The sequence below is a fragment of the Pongo abelii genome, chromosome 2 (genome assembly GCF_028885655.2).
Source record: "Pongo abelii isolate AG06213 chromosome 2, NHGRI_mPonAbe1-v2.0_pri, whole genome shotgun sequence".
Classification (NCBI taxonomy): domain Eukaryota; kingdom Metazoa; phylum Chordata; class Mammalia; order Primates; family Hominidae; genus Pongo; species Pongo abelii.
The window spans coordinates 138,957,990-138,983,988 of record NC_085928.1 but is presented as its reverse complement, the minus strand read 5'-3'; the positions used below and the strand labels follow the sequence as shown (position 1 = coordinate 138,983,988).

Here is a 25,999-nt window from a genome sequence, read left to right as displayed (position 1 = left end):
TTTGGGGATGACCTTTTAGATACAATACCAAAGGCATGCTCAATGAAGAAGAATCGATAAGCTGTGACTTCGTTAAAATTAAAAAGTTCTGCTCCGCAAAAGACATTGTCTAAGAATGAAAAGGCAGCCTGGGAGAAAATATTTGCAAAAGACCTATCAGACAAAGAACTGTTACCCAAAATCTACAAAGAAATCTCAAAACCTAACCAGAAGAACACAAACCTGTTTAAAAAACGGACCAAGGACTTTAACAGACATTTCACCAAAGAAGATATACAGATGGTAAATAAGCATATGAAAAGATACTCCACATCATGTCATCAGGGAATTGCAAATCAAAACAACAATAAGACACCATTGCACACCTATTAGAATGGTCAAAATCCAGAACACTGATAACACCAAATGCTGGCAAAGATATGAAACAATAGAGACTCTCATTTATACCTGCTGTGAGTGCACACTGGTAAACAGCCACTTTGACAGGTTTTTTAACAAAACTAAACATACTCTTACCTTATGATCCTGCAATCATGTTATTTGATTTTACCCAAAGAAGCTGAAAACATACGTCCTAACAAAAACTTGCACATGGAAGTTTATAGTAGCTTTATTCATAACTGCCAAAACTTGGAAGCAACCAAGATGCCCTTAAGTAGGTGAATGGATAAACTGTGGTACATTCAGACAATGGATTAAAAAGAAATGAGCTACCAAGCCATTAAAAAAACATAGAAGAAACGTAAATGCATACTGCTAAGTGAAAGAAGCCAACCTGAAAAGGGTACATACTATATGATTCCAACTATATGACATTTTGGAAAAGGCAAAACTATGGAGACAATTTAAAAAAAATTACCAGGGACTGGGGGGAAGAATGAATAGAGGGTGCACAGAGGATACGGCAGTGAAACTACTCTGTATGAAACTATAATGGTGGATACATGTCATTATATATTTGTCCAAACTCATTCAATGTATAATACCAGGAGTGAACCCTAATGTGAACTCTGGTTTTTGAGCCATAATGATATGTATTAATGTAGGTACATCAATTTTAACAAATGTACCACTCTAATGGGAAATGTTGATAATGGGGAAGGCTATTCATTTGTGGTGGCAGTAAAGTGCATGAGAAATGTCTGTATCTTCCTCTCAACACTGCTGTGAATTTAAAACTGCTCTACAACATAACATCTATTACAAAAAAAAAGCCAGACAAAAAAAATGACATATTGTGTAATTCCATTTATATAACACTCTAGGAAAAAACAAAATGTACAAACCAGGTTAGTAATTACCAGGGAAGAGGAGGGAGGAAGGGATTTCCAAGGTGCAAATGGAGTCCTTTGGCAGCCATAGAAATGTTAACTATCTTGACTGTGGTGATGGTTTCATAGGTGTATGCATGTATCAAAACCTATGAAATTTTACACTTTATATATATGCAGTTTATTATACATCAATTGTATCTCAATAAGTGTTTAAAAAAATAGGCTGAGGCACTAGCTGAGACCTTTCAGACCAAAGTTACTTCATTTCAGTATGAAATTTAGGACATAATTTATCATATTTTTGCTATACCACATAACTATCAATATCTGTATAAGTAATCGTCAGCATTATTTCTGAGTATGCAAGTATTATTGATACTTGAGCTTTATAGAAAATGCCAGTATTTACCGTCCACCAATTCATATAAACATAAGCACTAAAATTGCTTTAAAACTGAACCTAGAGGAAAGGTAGTCTGTGAAGTTAATAATATATTTAATAACAGATAATAAATACATTTAAAATTTTTTGCTTGTCCACTGAAGTAGAATTTTTGTTAACTTGATGGATCCCATTTATTACCAATGAAGAGGGTTAGTAATAACCCAAATGCCCTCTAAGAGGGAACTAGTTCTGCTAGTTAAATAAATTATGCTATGAAATACAGTTATAAAGAATGAGGAAAGTCTCTATAGACTAATATGGACTGACTCCTAAAATACACTGGGAATGAAAAAGGAAAATGCAGAACTCATGTATAACATGCTTACTAAAAATAAATACCTGAGTGGAATACAAATTTCTGTATTTTGAACCTCCAAAAACTGCTGGTTCCAGTGGATAATATCTTCTTTGTTTCAGGACCACCATAGTAATCATTTAGTCATAGTGACATAGGACATATACTTGGTTACGGATCTTGGGAGAAACCTCAACATTGATGAAGATAATTTACAAATTTGAAACTGGAATCTAGAGGCACTGGCCACACAGAGCTGGAGGGAGGTGTCACTTCTCTCCTGGGAGAAAGCTGAGTTGGTTCTTCTCCCATGCCTGCCCCCACCTTCACTCCACATTCCATACAAGCCAGCTGAAAGCTGGGTAGATACACCTGAGATGGGGATGGAGGGTTGTGGGCTCCAACACTAGTTACTGTGAATAGCTCTAAGAAAAGACCATGTACACACATACGGTTTTAGGACAGAGAGTGCACACAACCTCAAGTAATGAGTGAAGAGATTTTTTAAGAGCTCAGAAACATCAACAGCTTGGTGTACTGACAGTCAGCAGAAGCAACATGTGGCCACTAAGAAAGACTTGTTCAAGATTAGACTGCTTCTTGCTAATTTTCAGAAAAGACTGTATTTGCTGAGCACTTCATCTGAAAAATGTAAAATGAACATCATTTCAATGATCTCAGAAAGCAGTTTTGAAAACAAGGGATAATAATAATTTGGAGGACTACTTTTGCAATTCATTTTTGAATAATAAAGTCCATCTAAATTCAGAAGCCAATAAGCAGAATATACAAGGTAACACTTTCAAAAATATTAAGTTATATGCTACATCTAAGATCTACTGCTTAGCTCTTAAATCAGCCCTTTAGAGTTTAAAAAGGGTTGCTCATAATCTCAGCCTTCCTATGTTTAAACACTAAAAACAGTTTGGCTGGATCCTTGTGTAATACTACTTTGACATTTTTATCTACCGAAAAAATATGGCACTAAAGGAGGCTTGTGTCTTATTTGTCTCATCACTTGTTTGCAATGATAAAATGTAACAGCACTTGGTATTATAAAAATTAGGATTATCTTTGTATCACAGCTTAAAAGGCGGGAGTTCATAGGGCACAGACATAACTATTTTAGGGAGAAACATCCATTTTCCAACTATTATTGCTTTATAGTACTATTTGGCAGAAGAAAAATATTTCTCTCTCAACAATATGCTTTATTTCTCCAGTTACTATTAAGTCGGACACGGGTTCAAATTTCCATTCTGCTATACTGATTCTGCAGAAGGTTAATTTTTGTGAATTTTGGTAGAAATGTTAACCTGTCAATTTTACAAAACTGTTGCACAAGTTAAATCGAGTAATATAAAATGGCTTATGCCTATGTCTGTCTCAAAAGTAAAGTTCTACAATTAACACCAATTTTAACACTCTTAATAAAAAATCTGTATCTGTAGAAAATAATTTTCTTATAAAGAAGAATCAAAGTTTTCCTCTAAAATGTGGTATCATTAATATTTCAGATTAACTTATTTGGGTTCTACAACATGGCATGAAGTTCTAGTAAATCTTAGGGAAAGGCATTTATTATTTTGGTCACAAAAATCTAGAAACACAAATGAAAGCTTTTGGGCAAAAGCAGGAGGTCACTGAAAGTCATTTAGAATTTTTAGAGTGTCCTGAATTTGGAGTGGGGAAAGACTGTGAAGATCATTAATGTAACCCTACACATTTACCAAAAAAAAAAAAAAAAAAAAGAAAAAGAAAAAAAAAAAGAGAAAAGTGTGGGCTGAAGTTAACAGGATTCACTCAACTTGTATAGCCAATAAGGCTAAAAAGATATGAAAACCTAGGTCTTTCAACTTAGAGTCCAACTGTTCTTCATGTTCTATGTACCACTCTGATTTTAAAATATTTTGATTGCATTTCCCCTTTTATGGTTTACAGTGCTTCTTCCACATCCAGGTGACTTATTTTTCCAAAATTTTGCTATTTCAACAGTTTTTAGGCAACTAATAACCTTCCAGTTAGGTTCCTATCCAAACAACTATTTTCCCTTTCTTCCTTCCTATGAAAATCCTGATTTACTCCTGAATATGGCAATATATTCAATGAAGTTCACTGAAGCCCTATTCCTGCTCCAGGGGATGAACCAGGTGATGAACCAAGACTGATCTAGCAAAAAGCGAATCCCATTCTGCTTTGCTGGTGAATTAGTTTAGAGTAGTCTTGTAACCAATGGAACCTTAGGAAGGAATTCTGTGGGTACTCTCGAAGAGATGTTTTCTCCTTTTTTTTTTTAAAAAAAAAAGGAAAATAAAAGAAAATGTACAGGAGAGTCTCTTTTCCAATGTCTTTGGTTGTTTCCCATAAGTACGTGATGCAGCAGTCATCTCTTTATTATGAGAAAGCCAAGAGTTTCACAGAGAAGCTCACCCAGAGCTCTGACATTGCTGTTTTAAACAACCCCAAATTACCATGCTCTAGATTAAATTATTACACAAGCAAAAAATCTCTATTTATTCAGGTAGTCAATTATTATATCTGTGGCCAAAATCTGCCAAATATAAAACTCTAGTATTTGCTAGTGAAACTATGTTACATGACTTCTACCATAGAAGACTTCATGTCATACCAAATAATATGAATGTATAATTTTTTTAAATTAAAGTTTGTTAAAAATCTATTAGGGAAACAAAAAGTTGACTTAAAAAAATAAAATTGACAAACCTTTAGCCAGACTAAGAAAAAAAGAGAAGAAGATCCAAATAAAATCAGAAATGAAAAAGGAGACATTACGACTTACACAGAAATTACGACTTACACAGACATTATGACTTATGCAGAAATCCAAAGGCTTGTTAGTGGTTATTGTAAGCAACTATATATGCTTATAAACTGGAAAATGTAGAAGAAATGGACAAATTTCTAGACATATACAACCAAGCAAGATTGAAACAAGAGGAAATCCAAAACCAGAACAGACCAGTAACAAGTAATGAGATGAAAGCTGTAATAAAAAGTCTTCTAGTAATGAAAAGGCCAGGACACAATGGCTTCACTGCTGAATTCTACTAAACATTTAAAGAAGAACTAATACCAATTCTACTCAAAATATTCTAAAAAATAGAGGAGGGAATACTTTCAAATTCATTCAAGGCCAGTATTACCCTGATACCAAAACCAGACAAAGACACATCAAAAAAAGAAAACTACAGGCCAGTATCGCTAATGAATATTAATGCAGAAATCCTCAACAAAATACTAGCACAACTGAATTCAACAATATATTAGAAAGATCATTCATCAAGATCAAGTGGGATTTATCTGTGGGATGCAAGGATGGTTCAAAACACAAAATCAATTAACATGATATATCAAAAAAATAAAGAATAACCATATGATCATTTCAATTGATGCTGAAAAAACATTTGATTAGAAAATTCAATATCCCTTCATGATAAAAACCCTCAAAAAACTGGATATGGAAGGAACATACCTCAACATAATAAAAGCCACATATGACAGACCCACAGCTAGTATCATACTGAATGGGGAAAAACTGAAAATCTTTCCTGTAAGACCTGCAACACAACAAGGATGCCCACTGTCACCACTGTTATTTAACATAGTACTGGAAGTCCTATCTAGCTCAATCAGACAAGAGAAAGATATAAAGGGCATACAAATTGGGAAGGAAGAAGTCAAATTATACCTGTTTGTTGGTGATATAATCTTATATTTGGAAAAATCTAAACATTCCACAAGAAAACTAGAACTGATAAATTCAGTAAAGTTCCAGAATACAAAATCAATGTACAAACATCACTAGCATTTCTATATGCCAACGGTGAACAATGTGAAAAAGAAACTAAAAAGTAATCTTGTTTACAATAGCCATACATAAAATTAAATACTTAGGAATTAACCAAAGAAGTAAAAGATCTCTATAATGGAAACAATAAAACACGAATGAAGAAAATTGAAGAGGACACCAAAAAATGGAAAAATATTCCATGTTCAAGGATTGGATGAATCAATACTGTTAAAATGTCCTGGCAATCTACAGATTCAATGCAATCCCAATCAATATACCAATGGAATTCTCACAGGAATAGAAAAAATACTAAAATTTATATGGAACCAGAAAAGACCCAGAATAGCCAAAGCTACCCTAAGCAAAAAGAACAAAACTGGTGGAATCCCATTATCTAACTTCAAATTATGCTACAGACCTATCGTAACCAAAACAGCATGGTACTGTCATAAAAACAGACACATGTACCAATAGAACAGAATAGAGAACCCAAAACCAAATCCAAATACCTACAACAAACTCATTTTTGACAAAGGTGCCAAGAACATACACTGGGAAAAGACAGTCTCTTTAATAAATGGTGCTGGGAAACTGGATAACCACATGCAAAATCATGAAACTAGACCCCTATCTCTTGCCATATACAAAATTCAAATCAAAATGCATTAAACACTTCAAACTGAATCTAATACAAGAAAACACTGGGGAAAATCTCCGGGACATTAGTCTGGGCAAATATTTCTTGAGCAATAGCCCACAAGCACAGGCAACCAAAGCAAAAATGGACAAATGGGATCACATCAAGTTAAAAAGCTTCTGCACAGCAAAGGAAGTAATCAACAAAGTGAAGAGACAACCCACAGAACGAGAGAAAACATTTGCAAACTACCCCTCTTACAGGGGACTAATAACCAGGATATAAGGAGCTCAAACAACTCTACAGGAAAAAACCTAATAATCTGATAAAAAATGGGCAAAAGATCTGAATAGACATTCCTCAAAAGAAGACACACAAATGGTGAAAAGGTCCTCAACATCACTAATCATCAGATATGCAAAACTCAATGAGATATCTTCTTGTCCCAGTTAAAATGCCTTTTATCCAAAAGTCAGGCAGTAACAAATGCTGGTGAGGATGTAAAGAAAAGGGAACCCTTGTACACCATTGGTGGGAATGTACAACCACTATGGAGAACAGTTTGGAGGTCCCCCAAAAAACTAAAAATAGAGTTACCATATGATCGAGCAATCCCACCGCTGGGTATATATCCAAAATAAAGGAAATCAGTGTATCGAAGAGATATCTGCACTCCTATGTTTGTTGCAGCACTGTTTACAATAGCTAACATCTGGAGGCAACCTAAGTGTCCATCAACAGATGAATGGATAATGAAAATGTGGTACATACACACAATGGAGTACTCGTCAGCCACAAAAAAAGAGACCCAGTCATTTGCAACAACAAGGATAGAATTGGAGATCATTATGTTAACCGAAATAAGGCAGGCAGAGAAGAACAAACATCACATGTTCTCACTTACTTGTGGGATCTGAACATCAAATCAACTGAACTCATGGACATGACAGAAGGATGGTTACCAGAGGCTGGGAAGGGTAGTGGGGGGTTGAGTGGGAGGTGGGGATGGTTAATGGGTACAAAAAAATAGAATAAGACCTACTATTTGATAGCACAATAGGGTGACTATAGTCAATAATAACTTAATTGTATATTTTAAAATAACTTAAATAATGTAATTGGAATGTTTGTAACTCAAAGGATAAATGCTTGAGGGGATGAATACCTCATTCTTCATGATATGATTATTTCACATTACATGCCTGTACCAAAACATCCCATGTACCCCATAAATATAGATACCTACTATGTACCCACAAATTTTTTTAAAACCCACTAAAATAAAAAGAAAAATCTATTAGGTGTTTTACTAAGAAAGGTGCTGTTTAGTGGTCTACAATATTCAAAACTTCAGGGTGTGACTAAAGAAACTAATCTAAAATTATACAATGACTATTTAATGGTAGAGAAATAAATCTGAACTTATATCAATTCTAAAAATGTATAAAAACAACTTCAAAAAACTTAAGAGAAACCTGAGTTTCAAAAAGTCCAATGTTATTCTCCAAATACTTATTTAAATAAATTTACTTTGGAAAAACACCACTGTCACACTGACATAAAGCTTAAAAATATTTTATTACCTATTAAAAGTCAGTGCATTTAACACCCATTGCCTTTTAAAACCCCATGTGCTTCCTTATCAAACAAAATCAGATGATATTTACCATCTTAAATTCAAATAATGGCCAAAAAGTTAACAAATCTTGACTTTAAGGCAATACTCTCAACTACTAAGAAAGGGTCACAAGAGAAAAGGCCTAAAAGCAATCATAAAAGTTGTTGTCAAAAACCTTTGTATCACTGAAGACAACTGTCAAAGAGTCACTCTCAAGAAAGGCCTACTGATGAGTGAGCTGATGCTCTCAATGACTCTGAATATTTTTTTAATTTAGGATAAATTGATTAAATATAACATAAAAGTAATGTCAGCTATAATAAACTTTGTAATGATGGAGAAATTAGCCCTGGTAAATGGAATTATAGTTCAAACTTTCTAATCAAGGTAGTATCTGCCAGTACTATTAAAATAAAACCAAAATAACAAGAAAACCTTAGGAGTTAAACGGAAAACATGTTTTCCACCTTTTCATGCGTCTATACCCCCTGAGCTATTTTCTAAGAAATGCATACTCTTCAGTATACCCTGGGTAAAGTAACCAGACACTTCATTTAAAACAAACAAATCATGGCCCGGCACAGTGCCTCACGCCTGTAATCCCAGCACTTTGGGAGGCCAAGGCGGGCGGATCACCTGAGATCAGGAGTTTGAGACCAGCCTGGCCAACATGGTGAACGAAACCCTGTCTCTACTAAAAACACAAAAATTTGTCAGGCATGGTGGCAGGTGTCTGTAATCCCAGCTACTCGGGAGGTTGAGACAGGAGAATCACTTGAACCCGGGAGGCAGAGGTTGCAGTGAGCTGAGATCATGCCACTGCACTCCAGCCTGGGCAACAGAGCCAGACTCTGTCTCTAAATAAATACATACATACATACATAAATAAATCCTGAATTAGGTGCATGTTTCCAACTAAATATAAACTTGAAGGCAATTCATTTAGAAAAAGTTTTAAAAAATATATAATGATAGCATTCTGTTCATTACCCAATGTTAAAATTAACAACAGTTTTAGCCAATGATTCAAATCTATTCAGATAATTCATTATTTTAAAAATAAGGTAAAACCTTTTTGTATCTACCTAACATTAAGTGGTCACAGCAGTATTATATTAAAAAAAAAAGGAGGAAAGACGAGAGTTAAAAATGAGCTTGCAATGGGTGCTTCCTTAAAACCACAATCATTTCTAGGTCATCTGTTTTGGTGTTGCCACAGTGACTTTGTGAATCATATGACTTTTCACCCCCTCCATAACTCAGGGGTACATTTGTTTCTGGTAAAAATATATATATTAGGGGATGTAATTTTGTTAGAGTACATAATGTACTTTCAGCCACAATTTAGTAAACTAAATACTAGCCACTGAAAAAACATACAGAGAGAGAAAATTATCCATATATCCACCTTTCTAAAACTGTTCATCATGTCAGCACTGAATATACTACTGTATCTTTAAGTCTGAAAACTTTTCGAACAATGACTTTACTGAAAACCTAATCTGACAAAAATTAATCAAGCATCATTGTAAAACACTCACCATGATTATTTACAAAAAGCAAATCTGATTTTATATTTAGATATACACTTAAAATAATTCTCATTTGAAATGCACAGTTAAGTATTTAATGGTGAAGTATCATGATTTCTGCAACTTACTACATATACATGTAAAAGTTGTATATTAATAAATACAGAAAGCAAATGTGGCAAAACGTTATCAATGCCAAAAGTAAGTGAAAGGTATATGGGTAGTCAGCATGTTTTTTTAACTTTCCTGTGTTTGAAAAATTTCAAAGTAAAAAGCTGGGAGAACAAAAGACCCCTACTGGCTGCTACTGCCCTGAGTATACGTCCAGTGTTTTCCCTTTTGCCTCAATACCTTCCTGCCCTCATTTAAAACAACTGTTACAGAGTTATATTATGTCTTGTAAACAAAAATCACAATTCTAGGAAAGAATTTTAAAAAGCAGTTTTAAAGGCTGGCATCAGTGAATTAACTGTTTTACCTGAAAGTTAACATCTTCTTTCTTAAATATTAGTGCTCGAACTTCATCGGGATCTCCGTTAAATATAGCTTGCACCAGTGATGGCTAAAATATAAGAGAGTAATAAAAACATTAGAATCATCCATGTGGGGTGACCAAGGATATTTATATATAGTTTCGGAATCTACAAGTTTTCTTCCCTGTAGCAATAATCACTTTTGACATTAGCCAGAAGTTTCATAAAACCAAATCATGTCAAAGTACAGGATTCCTACTTGGAAAAAAAAAGGCCTAATTAAAAAAAAAATCAATTCAGTTTGACCCAATTTAGGTAGTATAATAAACACAATCAGATTTTATTTCTTGTAAGTAGAAGCCTTTTGTTTCTGTATATGACAAAAAGAAAGACTCTTCCAAATACAAATGTGTGATCTCAACATCTACTTGTGGGACAGAACTTGTTAAGCAATTTCCACCCCATGAAGGAAGGCTTTTTTGAAAAGGTCTGTTTGGGGCATCAAATTATCTTACATGGATTAGCATTACATGTATAAAGATACAAATCCCAAGAAAGCAAACCTGGCAGTTGATGAAAATAGCCACTAATCAAAGATCAAAAAATACTGGATACTTAAATAACTTGAAAAGACAAACACATGCATAACTAAATGTAATAATTTCTTAATCAACGATACAGCCTCTTGATAAGGTATACTATACTAGTCAAGGAGCCAGCTGACAGTAGCACTAAAACCAAGGTTAAAGATGAAGACTGAATCTCATATAGTCTTACATGTAAATACATAAAATTCATTACAGAAAAGGCCATGCCTTGGTGTTGCTGGGGGTAGTCAACCTTTCCTAAAATATGCAGAGTTCCTGATTCTTGTTACATCAGTTTCTGAAACCACAAAATGAAAACAGAAACGTGGTTGCCATAACTACTAATTCTCAAATTATTTTTAAACAGTCTTTTAAAGAGATTAAGACATAGTAAAGACTGAAATGTTATCTCAGCATTCGAAAAAGTAAAAATGAAAAATGTGCATTTTATACAAAAATATTGCATCATATTTACACACGTATTGCTTTAATTTGGGTTTGTAAAGAAACTATTGGAAATTTACATCTATTCTTAAAAAACAAGATTTATACTACTAGTTCAGTAGAATATAGTAAACATATAAACTTACATATCTTACCAATACATTTCCAGAAGGTGGAGAATGTAGGGATTTATTTTCCTGTGGCAATTTAGAAATGAATGCAGGAGATTCATCTTCTACCTCCTCCAAAACAACAATACACACTCGACTCATTCGAACTTTTAAAACACTAAATTCCAAGCTATGTGATAAAAGTCACAGTTGGAAGAGCACAAGTAGTTTTTCCTCCTCTTCTGTACAACACTTACAAACATTCTCTGAACAGCACAGCTGGGTTTTTTTTTTTTTTTTTAAAGTTAGTAAGTACTACTGGAAAAACAAGTTTAAAATTATGACTACATAATTTGTAACTTCCTAAATATAACGAAATTCTATTATTTCTGTTGGATTACTGCAATACTTAAGAAGAAATTTCACACCAACATGTCAATAACTAAAATGAGTCCAAGCTCATTTAAAAATATTTTTCCTCTACCAAAATAGTCTTATTGCTCTATCTCTGAAATTTACTTGCACAAAACAATCATTGTTTTTGGTGACACAACACCACACAATATAGAATGAAATGAGAAACAACTGCTGTGACAGAGATGATCACAGCGATACCCACTCTTGCCTGCAAGGTCATATAGTTACCAGTAGCTGTTTTGCTTATAATTGAAAATAAAAAATAAAATCTCACTATTCTGTTTCCACTTCTAATTTGTCTTCATTTCTTCATCACTGGTTTAATGCAGATACTATTCACAGAAAAAAAGATCTAGAGCTCAGCACAAATCCTGAAAATGAAGCTCAGAGGTTAACAATTCTTTCAGTGTTTGGGAAAGGGGCAAAAAAAAAAAAAAAAAAAAAAAAAACAAAACAAAACAAAAAAAAAACCCAAAACCACTCTGCATTAATAGCAAAGCTGCAGTACATTTACATGTGATGAGTCAGACCACAAGAGACAATACGACTCTTGGTACTAGAATACAGCTTGATTAATCCAGATTTCCCATATAATAGAAGAAACACAGTTAGCTTTATTCCCATCGATAGCATAAGCAAGGCAGAGTGTTCATTCTTTCTCCATCAGGCAGTTGTCTGGCTGCTCCAGCAAAAGGGCACAGGCACCAGGCAGAAATGGTGTTAGTGGAGAATCCTAGTAGAACAAGCAGGCTGTGAAGGAATTAGAAGGCATTTGAGCTCAAATTACTGCTTCAGGCTTTTTGTTTTCTTTAAAAAAAAAAAAAAAAGAGGGAGAAAAAAAAAAACATAGTAGTTTATCATTCCAGTGTTTCCATTGCTCTCCACATGAATACAGCTTCCATTAAACAGTCTTCATTCAGAGAAAAAAATAGCAGACTGTGCATCTTCTTTGAGCCAACTACTTTATTCAATCATCTGCCTCTTTGCCAATATAGTTTCCTTCCACTGTGAAAACTGCCACAGTTATCCTTTTCAGATTTCAAATGCTTTCCTGTTCCTCAGATGATCTTGCAAAACACCACTGACATCCCCAAATGAGTAGGTCCTTAAAAAATATCTATAGAACCTCAGTATCGGTCCCACAGAAGCATTCCAACGGAGCAACAGTCTGAAGAGCAAAGACTGCAGACCCGCAGGATGAAATGCCTAGTAATGCTCACATGTTACACTTACCAGAGATCTGAGCTACTGCTCGGGATGTAACTTCCTCTAGCAGGAGAAAAAAATAGTGCATTTGGACAGCCTTCACAATTAGAAGGTTCATGCCAGTTCTGTGACTAATCCAGATCAAACTAAAAAATTCTATAACTGAAAAATGAGTGCGCTTTTAACATTTTCCACTAAAAGCCACAAGGAAATCTGCTGTACTGCCTCTGCTGACTAACAGCGGTTTTAGCAAGTAAACAATTCCAAACGGCTTAACTGCTTTCGTGTGTTACAATAAAGCAAATGTTTAACCCTATAATGACAGTTGCAGTAAGAATATGCCTGCAATGGACTCATAAAAAAGGTTTAAAGATGGAGAAATATTTTATGAGATTATAAAAACCATGAAATTGTTTTATTCATATTTTTACCAAGATCAGTTTTAATCTGACAGGTGTATTTTATTTTCTAGAAAGCAGAGCTTAAACAAATGAAATTTAAGATTGTCTAACAATTCCTAAATCGGTGAATTTAATCAATCATTGATTCATATTTTAAAGGGAAAAGCAAAAATTTCATAATGTAGAAATCCTAACTCTAAAATTATATAAGTCATTTGATTTTTCACTGAAGAAATAAAATAATCCTACCTTCCCACTTGGATAGGGAATAAAGCATTAAAAATCTGTTAAAGAGGTACATGAAAAAAAAAATGTCCTTCGTCCTGAATTACCTATGTCAAAAGTGCACGGGGTAATGCAAATAATCTCCCTCCCTATAAATTTCCCAAAGCCACGAATAAATGTCAAAACCAATCATTTCATCGTTTTTTTTTTCTTCTTTCTCTGTTTACCCAACATGGGGGATATTTCTCAAGAGAAAACTTACAAAGAAAATACCATGGTCTCCCTTCAATCTGTGTTCTTCATATTAACTAGTATTTTTATTAATAAACATAATAGTTACTTTTGAACATCTGTGATATGCTATGTGCTGTACATTCTCATTTAATACAATAACCTTGCTTATTCCCATTATAGAGGGAAAAACAGACTCAGAAATGATGTATTTTACCCAAAGTTACATAAATTAATAAAGTTGTGTGTTATTTCAAACACATACTCTTTCTAATCTATTCTGCTATCACTGAGTACACACACGTACAGACACACTCTCTTCTCCCCACTCATCCCCAGATCTTTGCAACCTATAATACTAGCTTATAAAAGTGATCTTAACAAACAGGTAACCTATAAAGGTTGTGAAAAGTTTAGGTAACAAAGGAATATACTATTTATTGCTATATTCTAAAATGAGTTATTTTTAAATGGGTACTTCAAAGCAAGTCTTAAAACCATAAAAAGAAAAAAACAAACAAAAAATCCCAGCATGATACAAATATAAGAATGTCAGAATTTAAAACAAGAACCATTGAAAGCTATAAAATGTATCAATCTATGGAAGAAGCAATAACTCTAACATATTTGTACCAATTAAAACATGCTAACAATTCATTAGTTATATTTTAAAATATATAGTACTTTTATGCCAAATTAAAGGTATGTAAATATTGAACATACATCAAATATGTTACCCATCTCCACACAGCTGAGTCAAAAATATCTGAAAGTGAAACAACTATAGTAACAATATCCTATATTTCATCTTCAGGGTTCCCAAGCCCCCAAAGCAAAATCTCTTTTTATCTTAACAATCTTAACAATCTAGATACAATGTTCCAAAGTATCTAGTACCTAAGTTTACTTACTTAGACTTAAGCAGGTACATCCCTGTTTTTTGTTCTAAGTCAACCTCCACACTTAGGTCTTTCCCAACCAGAAAACAAACTCCTTGAAGGTAGGGACTGTCTTACATACATATTGTTTCCTTCCACTTTCTTCCACCTATAAATAATTTCATTGAAATGAATTCTATCGTCACAAGACTCTGGAAGGGTGGAGATTTATAAACAAGAATAGTGGGGGTGTGTTGGTATACATATATTTTAACCAGAAAATATAGGTGGCATTAAGGTTCAACAAAGTGAGTTTCATATCTCTAATAAGTGAACAATTAAAATTTCAGAAGTTGACAGGATATAAAACAAAGGTATGGGGTGATGGTTAAAACTAAGGGCTCAGGAGTCAGCCCACCTGAAGTTCAATTCTGATTCCATCATTTCCTAGCTGTGTCCTTGGACAAACCACTTAAATTCCCTAAGCCTAAATTTCTTGACACTTATATAAGAAAAAAATAACCTGCAGAGATTTTTCTCTAAGAGAAATAGAGTAACAGTACAGTGCTTGAGAATGCAACCTATTTTGTGGTCAAATTGCCTGAAGTTCTAATCCAGGCTTCCCACTAACCTAATTCTGGGATCCTGGGCTACTCACTTATTTAGTAACCTCTCTGTGCTCATTTTAACACCTATTAAATGACATTAACAGAATTTACTTCATAGTGTTGTGAAATCTAAACAAGATAACCTTATTGTTATGGATATTTGGGATAGCTGAATGATATCCCTTGTGAAGCCAGTGAGTGGATCAAAGGCTATTAAACTCCTCCTCCCCTTGACCCAGTACAAGTGAGGTAATTCAGATTAATGTCTGGAGATCCCACTCAGTTGCCAGGTCCCCAAACTTTTCCGTGGTCTCTTGAGAGTCTGCTAAAAGCTCATTTTAGACTCTAGTAACTAGACAAGCACATACTAAGTGTTAATTGGGGGAGAGGGAGCAGTAAACTTAGGCAAGAAAGACTACAGGTTCTTCCGTTCTTCTACCTTCACCAGATTTTACAGTTTAGGGACTGTAAAATTCCTTTGGGAAAAAGGATAGGAAGTACTAGCCCATGGTATATTATAAAATCAAAAGCAGATAAAAAATACTAAGAGAAATGTGTCAGTTTTTAAATTATTTAAATTAGCAGCACTGTTTTGTGTCTTCTTCTATGGAATAAGACAGGCTCCTACCCTCAAGGAACTCACATCTTAAAGGAAAAGGAGACAAGTGAATATTTAAGAAGTTAGAAACAGAGGAAGTACTTCTGATAAAAAATTGCTGATAAAGATTGTGCAAACTGTAAGTTTAACATTTTTTTCCACTTAGAGAAATATCAAGGGGATGTGGTTTTTTTCTTTGGTACTTATTTTTTAGAGCATATTAGATTAAGTTTTTAATAAGCTAACAAGTTCAACTCTGACAGCTTTATAATCCTTCTATTCTTTATACTAAAATGTATCCTATCAAGAGCTTACTCCTACTATTAATAGAATCACATAATGGTAAAGATGGCTTAAACCTTTTTACTGATTATAAAAACATTAAGTCACTGGAAGGTAATTTTTGGGTTCCTAATTGTTACAGCTGAATTTCTTTTTTTGATACAAACGATTTTTCCTTTCTGCAACAAGATCCAACCTAAACCTCACCTTTTTCTTACACATCTGTGAACTCCATATTATCACAGAATAGAATACTCAGGGTATATTAAGTGACTACTGTGTGCCAAGTAACAAGCTGGTCTCTGAGTATTTGAAAATAAAAAGCTTGTGGTGAAAGATGGTAAGGAAGTGGGTTCAAACAATGTTTCAGAAAACATTTCTGACAGATCAAGACTCCTCACCAATCTTCTTGAGCTACGCCTCATCTATCCATATACTTTAGGGAAAAAAAAGTCTTATGAATAGAGTTAAAAGAAAATGAGGTAGAGGGTGAGGGGAGAGAAATCAAGGAATAGCTGCTTTCTAGGCTACGCAGGCCAGAATCCATGCAATTATCTATGTGATTATTAGAGCCACTGCAAGAAAGTCACTAAATATTTAAAACACAACTCAAAATCTTCATAATAGATCAGACTTAACTCTCTGCAGGTAATATATTTATGATCCAGGACACTTATTTTTTATGCGGTCATAATGCCAAAATGGCCATTAACCAATATCGTTTGACGATCTCAAGTGGTTTGATCCCACTGGTACATTACATTCGTAATAATAAATTGTTAACCCTTCCAATATTAATAGTACTGTATACTGCAGATTGTTAGCACATTCTAATATTACATGTGTTTTCTGCAGAGATCTGTATTTTGTGTCCATTCCTCCAGGCTTCCATTCCAGCTTTAGGTAAATACAGAGCCTCACACAATAAAGACTACATTTCTCAGCTCTCTTGTAGCTAGGAGCCACATGAAAAAGTTTGACCAAAATTTTAAGTAGGTGTTGTGTGCCTTCCAGAAAACTTTCTTAAAGACGAACTAGCATATTCAGCTTGCTTCCTGGAACAAAGATGATTGGCCACTATCTTAAACCAAACAAGCACTATAGTCTAGGGTAGTGAAACTACGCTAGAAGGGAGCTGGGTCTTTGAGGACTTTGCCAAACAGAACTGCCATACAAGCCTTGGACTGTCTACTTTCTGACTTTCATATTAGAGAGAAATAAAAAGTCCTGCCTTGTTTAAGAAACTGTAATTTTGCATCTCTGGTACTTGGAGCTGAGCCTAACTCTAAATGATAATCTTACTCTTCCTTTAATTATCTATGAGTGGACATATATCCTTCCAGCCCTGTTCTTCCAACATTCATACTCCAGTACAATGTGGCTACTTAAATCTTCAATAAATAAAATGAGTTAGAAACTTGAGCTGTAACATATTGTACTAGAAACAATAATCAGAAATCTGCTGGAAAATAATTGATATTTTCCTGGATAAGCTAAGGACAATCAGAGGAGAAAGAGATGGAAACAGTTACCACAAATATTCTCAATGATCTTCAGCCACCATTTTGGTGGGTACTGTTATCAGATCTCTAAATGAGAAACAGAGGCTCAGTAACATCTAGTCAGCCAATCACTTATCTGCCCCATCCATTCACCTAGTATATATTCATCTACTATGTGCCAGTCTCTCTGCCAAGCTGAGAAAACAAAATGATGAATAGTCAGTCCTTGTTCTAATGAACCATACACACAAATAAATACTATATGACTGCAACTGTGATAAATTCTCGAATAAAAAAAATGTCTGAAAGACAAGGAACTAATGGGTGGCCCATGTGGCTGGGCAAGCAATCATGAGGGACAATATCATATACAGTTGGAGAAGTGAGTATGGTCATGTGATAGAGAGGCCTTGTAAACCAAGTTATAAAGTTTGTATTTTTCATTGAGAACTCATTAAAAATTTTTAATTAAGGAAGTCATGATTTGCTTTTGCTTTAAAAACATTATGTGGCTTTGATACGAAGAACGGATTAAAGGGGTAGAAGAATGGAAGCCAAAGTACTAGTTAGGAGACCACTGCAGTAATCCAACAGAGTGGGTGATCTGAATTAGGACATGACCATATAGACAGAGAGACAGAAATATATTTTAGAGGCCGGGCACAGTGGCTCACACCTGTAATCCCAGCACTTTGGGAGGCCAACGTGGGCGGATCATGAGGTCAGGAGTTTGAGACCAGCCTCACCAACATGGTGAAACCCCGTCTCTATTAAAAATACAAAAATTAGCTGGGGGTGGTGGCGCGTGCCTGTAATCCCAGCTACTCAGGAGGCTGAGGCAGGAGAATCGCTTGAACCTGGGAGGTGGAGGCTGTAATAAGCTGAGATCACACCACTGCACTCCAGCCTGGCGACACAGCGAGACTCCATCTAAAGAAAAAATATATATATATATTTTTTAGAAATAGGATTTATAGGACATGTTAATAGACTGGCTACAAGAGTGATGGAGAAGATGATAATCACAAACCTCCCAGGTTTTTGACTTAAGCAACAAGTGCTTATTGGAGTTTAAGAAATTTGGGACTTTTAGTTTCCAAATTTATACAATGAAGAATGTTACTTGTTACATCAATATCTAAGGTGCATTTCATGTTCTCAAACTCTGTTTTAAACTTAACACAGAGCCCATTATCTTAGCATCTACCCTCATGACTTCTAAATGAAATGTTAACTCCCAAAGTTGCCTACATCTAGGTGAATATAAAAAAATTCATAAAGAATGGTGAGATCTGGCTCAATTCTACTCAATCCAGTACACTGAAATTATCTAAAAATCTTTTGGCAAGAATACCTTACTTTTTAAAACACTCACCAAAAATACCACAGCACTGATTAAACAACTATTAGACATTCATATCTCTACTATACATACCATGCCAAGGAATTATAAGGTATCATATATCACCTTCAAACTCCTTATGCAACTTAAATAGGGTATTATGTCATACATGTAAAAATCTACCCAGTACAAGATAAAGACACAAAAGATAGTAAAAGACAGTATATACTGAAGGCCGAGATATAGACTATACCTGTTACCAAGTCCATCATAGGAAAGAGTGTAGCATATGAAGTTATTAATTGTAACTGACATATACAGATAAACTTCTAACTGTCCATTCTCTAAAAAAATGGATATTTTAATAAAACTCTCCATAAACCTCATTATTTTGCTCCTCCTTTAATTTATAGGAAGGGTGCTTTCTCAAAGAAATCAATGGTCTGCTAGTTACAACATTCCATGTAAAAACTATCACATTTTTCAGAAAATGGTTGAAGATTAAAAACTATCATTTACAATATATAATTGTTAAAAATGAGTATGAGTGAGTGTTGAGCAGTTAAAAGCAATGGCTCATGGTGTCTAGGACAGATAAGAACAAACATATAGAAGCAAAGGTAATTACAGCAAATGAGACAAGTTGTAGGATGTGGTCATTATGGTGGTTAGAGCCAAGTGGAGGTGGTTACAGCCAAGTACAGATGACTGCTGGTGTGGAGGCTGCTAAATAGTTAAGTATGTTCAAAATGTCATCTACAAAGAAATGAAATCACCTAGATGACAGATAAACATGATCCAGATGTAGAACTGGGGAATGAGATTTGACAGATGATAGCAACAAGAAATAGAAGGATCACCTAGCCAAATGGTATGTGCCTCAAAGGAAGGAAGGTTTTTATAGACAGGCAGACTAGCAACATTTTAACACTATAATGGGGGACTAGAAGAATGCTGACTTTGCTCTCTTTCCTCCCTCCAACACATAAGTACTTACGTAGCATGTACTTACGTAGCAGGTACTTACGAAAACAGAGTTTCACTGACTTTTCCAAGTAAGTGTAGATTCAAGAGTTACACATATGAACTTAAGGTTTAAATCAATATTTAGATGACTATTTTTAGATTTCAGCCTTAAGAGAATTACTTCCTTCCAAAAGAATATAAGTAAAAAATTCAACAGGCCAAACTAACACAGGTTAGTTTTCTAGAATACACCTAATATGCCAAAACTAAGGAAGAAAGGGAGAAAAACTACTCTGTTAGCAAGTATGTAGTACTGCATTTAAGTAATGTCTTTAAAAGTTAGGTTATTTTCTTCATAATTTTGATTACCTTGAGAAGCAGTTTGAAATTAAGGAAAAGGACTCATCATTTTAGAGGCCTTTTTTTAAAGTTGTGATACTTTTTAAAATATCCTAGTCAATCTGATTAGTAAAATTTTTAGCTAAGATATGTGATGAGTAGTATCTCTGACATATGTTCTATCAGGCCAAGGATAAACACATTCTCTGAAATCTACATTATTATTTGCAAAGTTAATTATTGTTCAGCAACTGTATCAAAGACATTTTAGCCCTCATATTAAAATCAGTTGAGTGCAAAATTTTTATTTTAAATAGGCTGAATTTTGCCCTTCTTAAAAAAAGATTGAGGAAAGATTATGTGCAATTCATTCTGGTTTTTACAATGTGACGCCAGAGTAAATGTAGTATGAAGTTAATGCACTTTAAAAGCTGAAGGGAGAAAATTTTCAGTTTTAAAATGTTGCTATGGTTACACAATGTTTACCTTTATAAGCAATAATTATGTGAGATGTCCAAGGAATTCCCAAAAGTACAGTAAGATCAGTATCTGAAGTGTACATTCGTTATTTCACAAACAAACTGAACCCAACTGCATACATCACTTCCGTTTCAAAGTGGCTATCATTTGGGAAATACTAAAAAAAAATGATTCACGTCTTTCTGAACCATATTGGAGTGGAGACAAAAATACTGACCATAGCTATTTTTAAATTCAAGTAATGACTCAGATAGTTTTAGTTCCTTTTATCAAAGAGTGCTGTAATTTTACATAGCAACTTCTATTGTTGAAAGAAGGAAGGTATGTTTGTAATGTGTCTCAGGTGTGGAGTTTCTTTTATACATAAATTTTCACGCCTTTGATAAACTTTTAAAAAGCCATGCTTGTAACAATGTTAATTCAGAGTAAAACAATGTCAGCTCCTTTAGCTGTAGACAATTTTGAACTTCTTAAATGGGAAGAAGAGGCCCCTATAAGAATTGATAATTAGCCCATTCCTAACTAGGTTGTTAAATCCTCTATCAGTTACTGTATTGTAGAAATTTTTTGTGTGTCTGTGTTTTACATTTAGAACATTCAGTTTTGTAAGACTACTTATAAAACTTTCAACCCAATATAGCTGATCTTAAAAGTAGACGCTCATCATTACCTCTTAGAAGGCAGCTATGCTCACCACTATACCAACACTGCTGCCATCATCACATCTTTTTTTTTTTTTGAGACAGAGTCTCACTCTGTCACCCAGGCTGGAGTGCAGTGGCACGATTCCGGCTCACTGCAACCTCCACCTCCTGGGTTCAAGTGATTCTCCTGCCTCAGCCTCCCAAGTAGCTGGGATTACAGGCACACGCCACCATGCCCAGCTAATTTTTGTATTTTTAGTAAAGACAGTGTTTCACCATTTTGGCCAGGCTGCTCTTCAACTCCTGACCTCAGGTGATCCACCCACCTCAGACTCCCAAAGTGTTAGGATTACAGGCATAAGCCACCACGTCCGGCCCATCATGACATCTTAATGGGCCTTCCACCAGTGTCTACTTTCTATGTAATAGAATATTAAACACATTTGTTAATATTAGGGCTATCCTAAACCAAAAATAATTTATAAAATAACATATTACTCTCAACTGGCTTAAACAAAGGGATTATCATCACAATCATCAAGAATTAAAATAAGGTGGCTTTAGGGTGATTGATTCAGTTATCCAATGCCATCATATATGACCTAGGCTCCTTTCAGCTTTTCCCTCTGTCAGACTCAGCAAGAACCTTAGGACAACTCCCTTCATAGCCCCATGTTAATTGTTATACTTCATGGGATCCTATTAAACACATATTGTCATGCAGTGTAAGTGGGAATATCCTTCCTTGTCTCCCTTTTCAGGTATAAGGAAGACTCCTAGAAGCCCCACAAGCTGACTTTCCCTGAAATGCAAAGGGCCAGGCTTTGATCACATGTCCCTTCCCAAACGAATCACTACTAGGCAGAATAGGATTACCCTGATTAGCTTATAATATTCGGGATTTCCCCAAGTGATGTGGGATGGACGTGGACATACAAACAAAATTGGGGGTAAGCATGCAAGAAGGAAGAGGGTAATTTGCCAGTCAGTAGACAACCAACAGTATGCTATGTATTACACAGAAAAATTCAACCTTGACATTTTCTTACAGTAGTTTAGTTTTCCCACCATTATGAATTAATCACAACACACTTGTACTAGAAGACACTTTGCAGGCTCTAAAGATTTTTTTAAATGGAAAAAAATCAATCAAGTAATTCATCTTAAAAACACTGAAGGAAATCATTTTATAAATGCCATGGACATACAATAAAAATGTCAAACATAAGAAAACAGAATACTTTAGGATGAAATAGTAAAATACACCTTAATTTTGACCTGTTAAAATGACAGTTTTATCTCCAAAATGTTTCCTATTAATCTCGTCTTCCTTCTCTATGAAAAGCAAGGCTAATTACCAGACACTGGGCAGACTACCACTAGAGTAATGAAACTAGAATACCTTCAAGAAGGGCAGCCAGTATAATGCATAATCTAGAAACCATGTCATAAAGGGCTGATAAAGCTGAAAATATTGTCTGAAAAAGAATCAGGGAGAACATGAAAACTTTAAAATATTTGAAGTACCGTCACTGTGAAGACAATTACACAGTTTTAGAGATAAAAAGCTAAATCGATGAATAATAAACAGGAAGATGAAATGTTTCAATATAAGATAATACTTTTATCTGGCATTTTTCAGTCTGAAGGCATAACAAGGTTGGCTACTCATATGGGACAGGGATGAACATCCCAGGTAACTTGAATAGCTACTATGGTTGTAGGCACTTTATGTACATGCACTTAATTCTCTAACAACATGCCTGCAAACTAGTTTTTAATCCCAATTTCATGGACAAAAAATGTGAGCTGGACAAATTAAATACTGGAAATCACAAGACTAAGCAGTAGGGAAAACTGGATTCTAACCCAGACCCATCTGTCTCCAAAGCTTGGCTCTTCCCACACACCAGACACCTAAGAGAAGTTAAATTAGCAGTTGTTAAGGAAGCAAATGGGGTTTTTGAGCTGGTGAGAACCAAATATCAACGGATTTGAAGTCCTATTCAAAATTAAGATGCCAGAAATGAAGTATTACTTCCTTCCATTTGCCCAATACCTTCTAGTTTAAGAATGTTTCACATCAATCTTCCCATTGGTTCCTCACAGCAATGCATTAAGGTAAGTTGGAGAGAGGCCTTATCCCCTGGCTTTCTACCTCAGAGAAGAAAAAAGAAAACAAAGATGAATCTTATCAACTTCCCTCTGCTTTGTCTCCAAACATATTTGTATTTTCAACTTTTTCTCTATGATCTTTCATTTATTCAATAGTCATCTTTCATTTATTAAGTACTTCTTACATCTCAGGCATCAAATCTTCAAGACTTTGCAGTCTGATGGGAAGACCTTGTAGTTGCAGAGGAAAAAGTTCATTCAAGACTGTATCTATCTTCTAATAGACCTTACTTTTTCAATTCTGATTACTTTCTTATAGCTTTGGCTTAACCTTCTGTTCCTTTATTTTGGCCTATAGAAAGCTTTCCTGCCTCCTCACCAAGCTACTACTCCTTTTTGTTTGTTTGTTTGTTTTTAACTGTTTCGACCCACTGCAATCTAGCTTTCCACCAATCAAATGAAATTGCTCCAAGGTCACCAATGATAATTTATTACAAAATCATCATTATTCTCAACTACTCTACAATATTGGGCAGCAATGACCTTTAATAACCTTTCTTCTTGTTGCGTCCATAATATTTTCACCTATTTTTCTGGTCCCTTTTCTGGTCCTTTTCACTTGGTTTTTCTTCTATACACACACCCGCTTTTTTTCCTAGCTCCTTTTAATCTCTTTTTGGACAATCTCATGTCAAAATTCTACTTATCATCTGTAGTCCACTTCCCCAAAGTGTTCTTTTTCTGAATTCCCATGTTGGTTAATAGTAATGGCATCACCATGTACAAAGTAGCCCAACACACAGTAGCCTTCCCTTACTTCAACTCCCACTTTTAGTCAGTCACCAAGTTCTATGCATTTTACATGAAGTTTTCCTAAACTCTTTCACAGTGACCTAATTCAAACCCGCTTCAGTCCTCACCTAAGCTATCATAACTACCTCCTAACTAGCCTCTCAACTGTTGACTCTCCTTCTAGTTCTATACATCCGTGTAGCAGACACAGGTACTTTCACACAGATCCTTTCCTTTAAGGAGAGCCTCTGGTCCTGAGACATACAAGAAACCCAAGCCTGACCAGAGTACTACCCACCCCTAGCAACGTGTCTCGTTCAGGAAAGAGCACATGACTGAAACTAGACAATGTCTTCCTCAGGACCTCACTTTCCTGCCAAGGCTATCAGGGAAAAATACTCTCTTTTCTTTCGGGATTGTGAGGACACAATCCCAGTAAGCAAAAACTGCTCAAAGGAGGAATGAAAGAATGGGGGAGAATGGGAAACCCACTGTCACCAAGTCCTGGATCTAGCTCTGCTTGCCTGGCCAGTAAATATACTTTTGCATTTAAGCCAATTTGAGTTGGATTTCTGTCATTTGTAACCAAAAGTCCTGATTAACAATTATCTACACCACCAGTTACTTTTCTAAATCATAGATAAAATGTTGTCTACTTTTATTTAGTCAACTATTTTGTTTGAGTATGCTACACTAAAGACTTCCAGCAGCCTGCCTTTAAGTTTCACATATATCAATGTGCTTGTCACAATTCAAATATACCATGCCACTTCATGTAGCTCTATGCCCTTGCAGATGCTGCTTCCTCTGCCTAGCACATCTCCCTCCCACCTCTTCATCCACAAAATGTATAGGTTTGCATAAAATAAGGTGGAAAACTAGACAGCAGCGAGATCATGAAGCGTGTTGAATGACACAGAGTAAATACACTTTAACCTATAGAATTTTAAGGCAAAAAGTTATAAAACAAGACTTGTATCTTAAAGAACTCACTATGCACACAGTGTCAGGATGACCTAAAAATAAGGTGATACTAAAGGCAGAGAAAACAGTTAGTAGGCTATCACAATTAGTTTAAACCAGAGGCCACATAGGATGGTGAAACAGTAAACTGGGACAACTTCTCTGGGAGAAAAAAAAAAACTTGCCAACAACTATCAATACCATTGATAAGTCTTTCAAACTTTAAGCTAGCATTTCTACTTGCAGGAATTGAGACATAAGAAAATAATGTGAGGCCTATAAAAATTTACATATCAAGATTTCAGTGAAGCATTATTTACAACAAAAGATTGAAAATTTAAATGCTGAACAATAAAATGATATAAAATATAGTATATATCACACAGTGAAACTGTATCTGATATTATCTGATATTTAAAAATAAAATCTTTAAAGAATTTCTAAAACATGGGATATACTAAAAAATGTTATATGGAATACAACACTGCAGTATATACAAAATAATCTTAATTATGTTAAATAGAAGAGGTTTTTTTCTTTTTCATTTTTAGCATCAACACTAGATGAGTTAGGTCAGTGGCAGGATTATGAGTAATTTGTTCTCTCCTTTTTTACTTTTTCCTAAGTAACACTGTCCTTAGCCATGATCCTTATTTGCTAAACAAAATCACGACTTTATAGGTAAGAAAAATAAGGCCTAGAGTGGTTACATGACAAAGTTCACATTCTAAGAGTTAAGACCACAACTTGAACACTGCCTTTGTGAAGACTCACTGCCAAGAAG

The 25,999-nt window shown here is 34.8% G+C and overlaps 1 protein-coding gene across 17 annotated transcripts in view; it reads right to left on the bottom strand.

Moving 5' to 3' along the window:
* ANKRD28 (ankyrin repeat domain 28) overlaps positions 1–25,999 on the bottom strand; it is a 197,917-nt gene that overhangs the window by 119,510 nt on the left and 52,408 nt on the right. For 8 of the 17 annotated variants that reach the window (XM_063722569.1, XM_063722572.1, XM_054552558.2 and 5 more), the window contains one exon: positions 10,091–10,174. The exons of 2 other annotated variants lie outside the window; for them this stretch is intronic. In XM_063722569.1, coding sequence (XP_063578639.1) covers positions 10,091–10,174 — 84 coding nt within the window. Of the gene's footprint in view, positions 1–10,090; positions 10,175–11,262; positions 13,208–22,747; positions 22,824–23,404; positions 25,383–25,999 lie in introns of those variants that run through there. 7 more of the 17 variants (XM_009239294.4, XM_063722570.1, XM_009239293.4 and 4 more) reach the window with 5 other exon arrangements.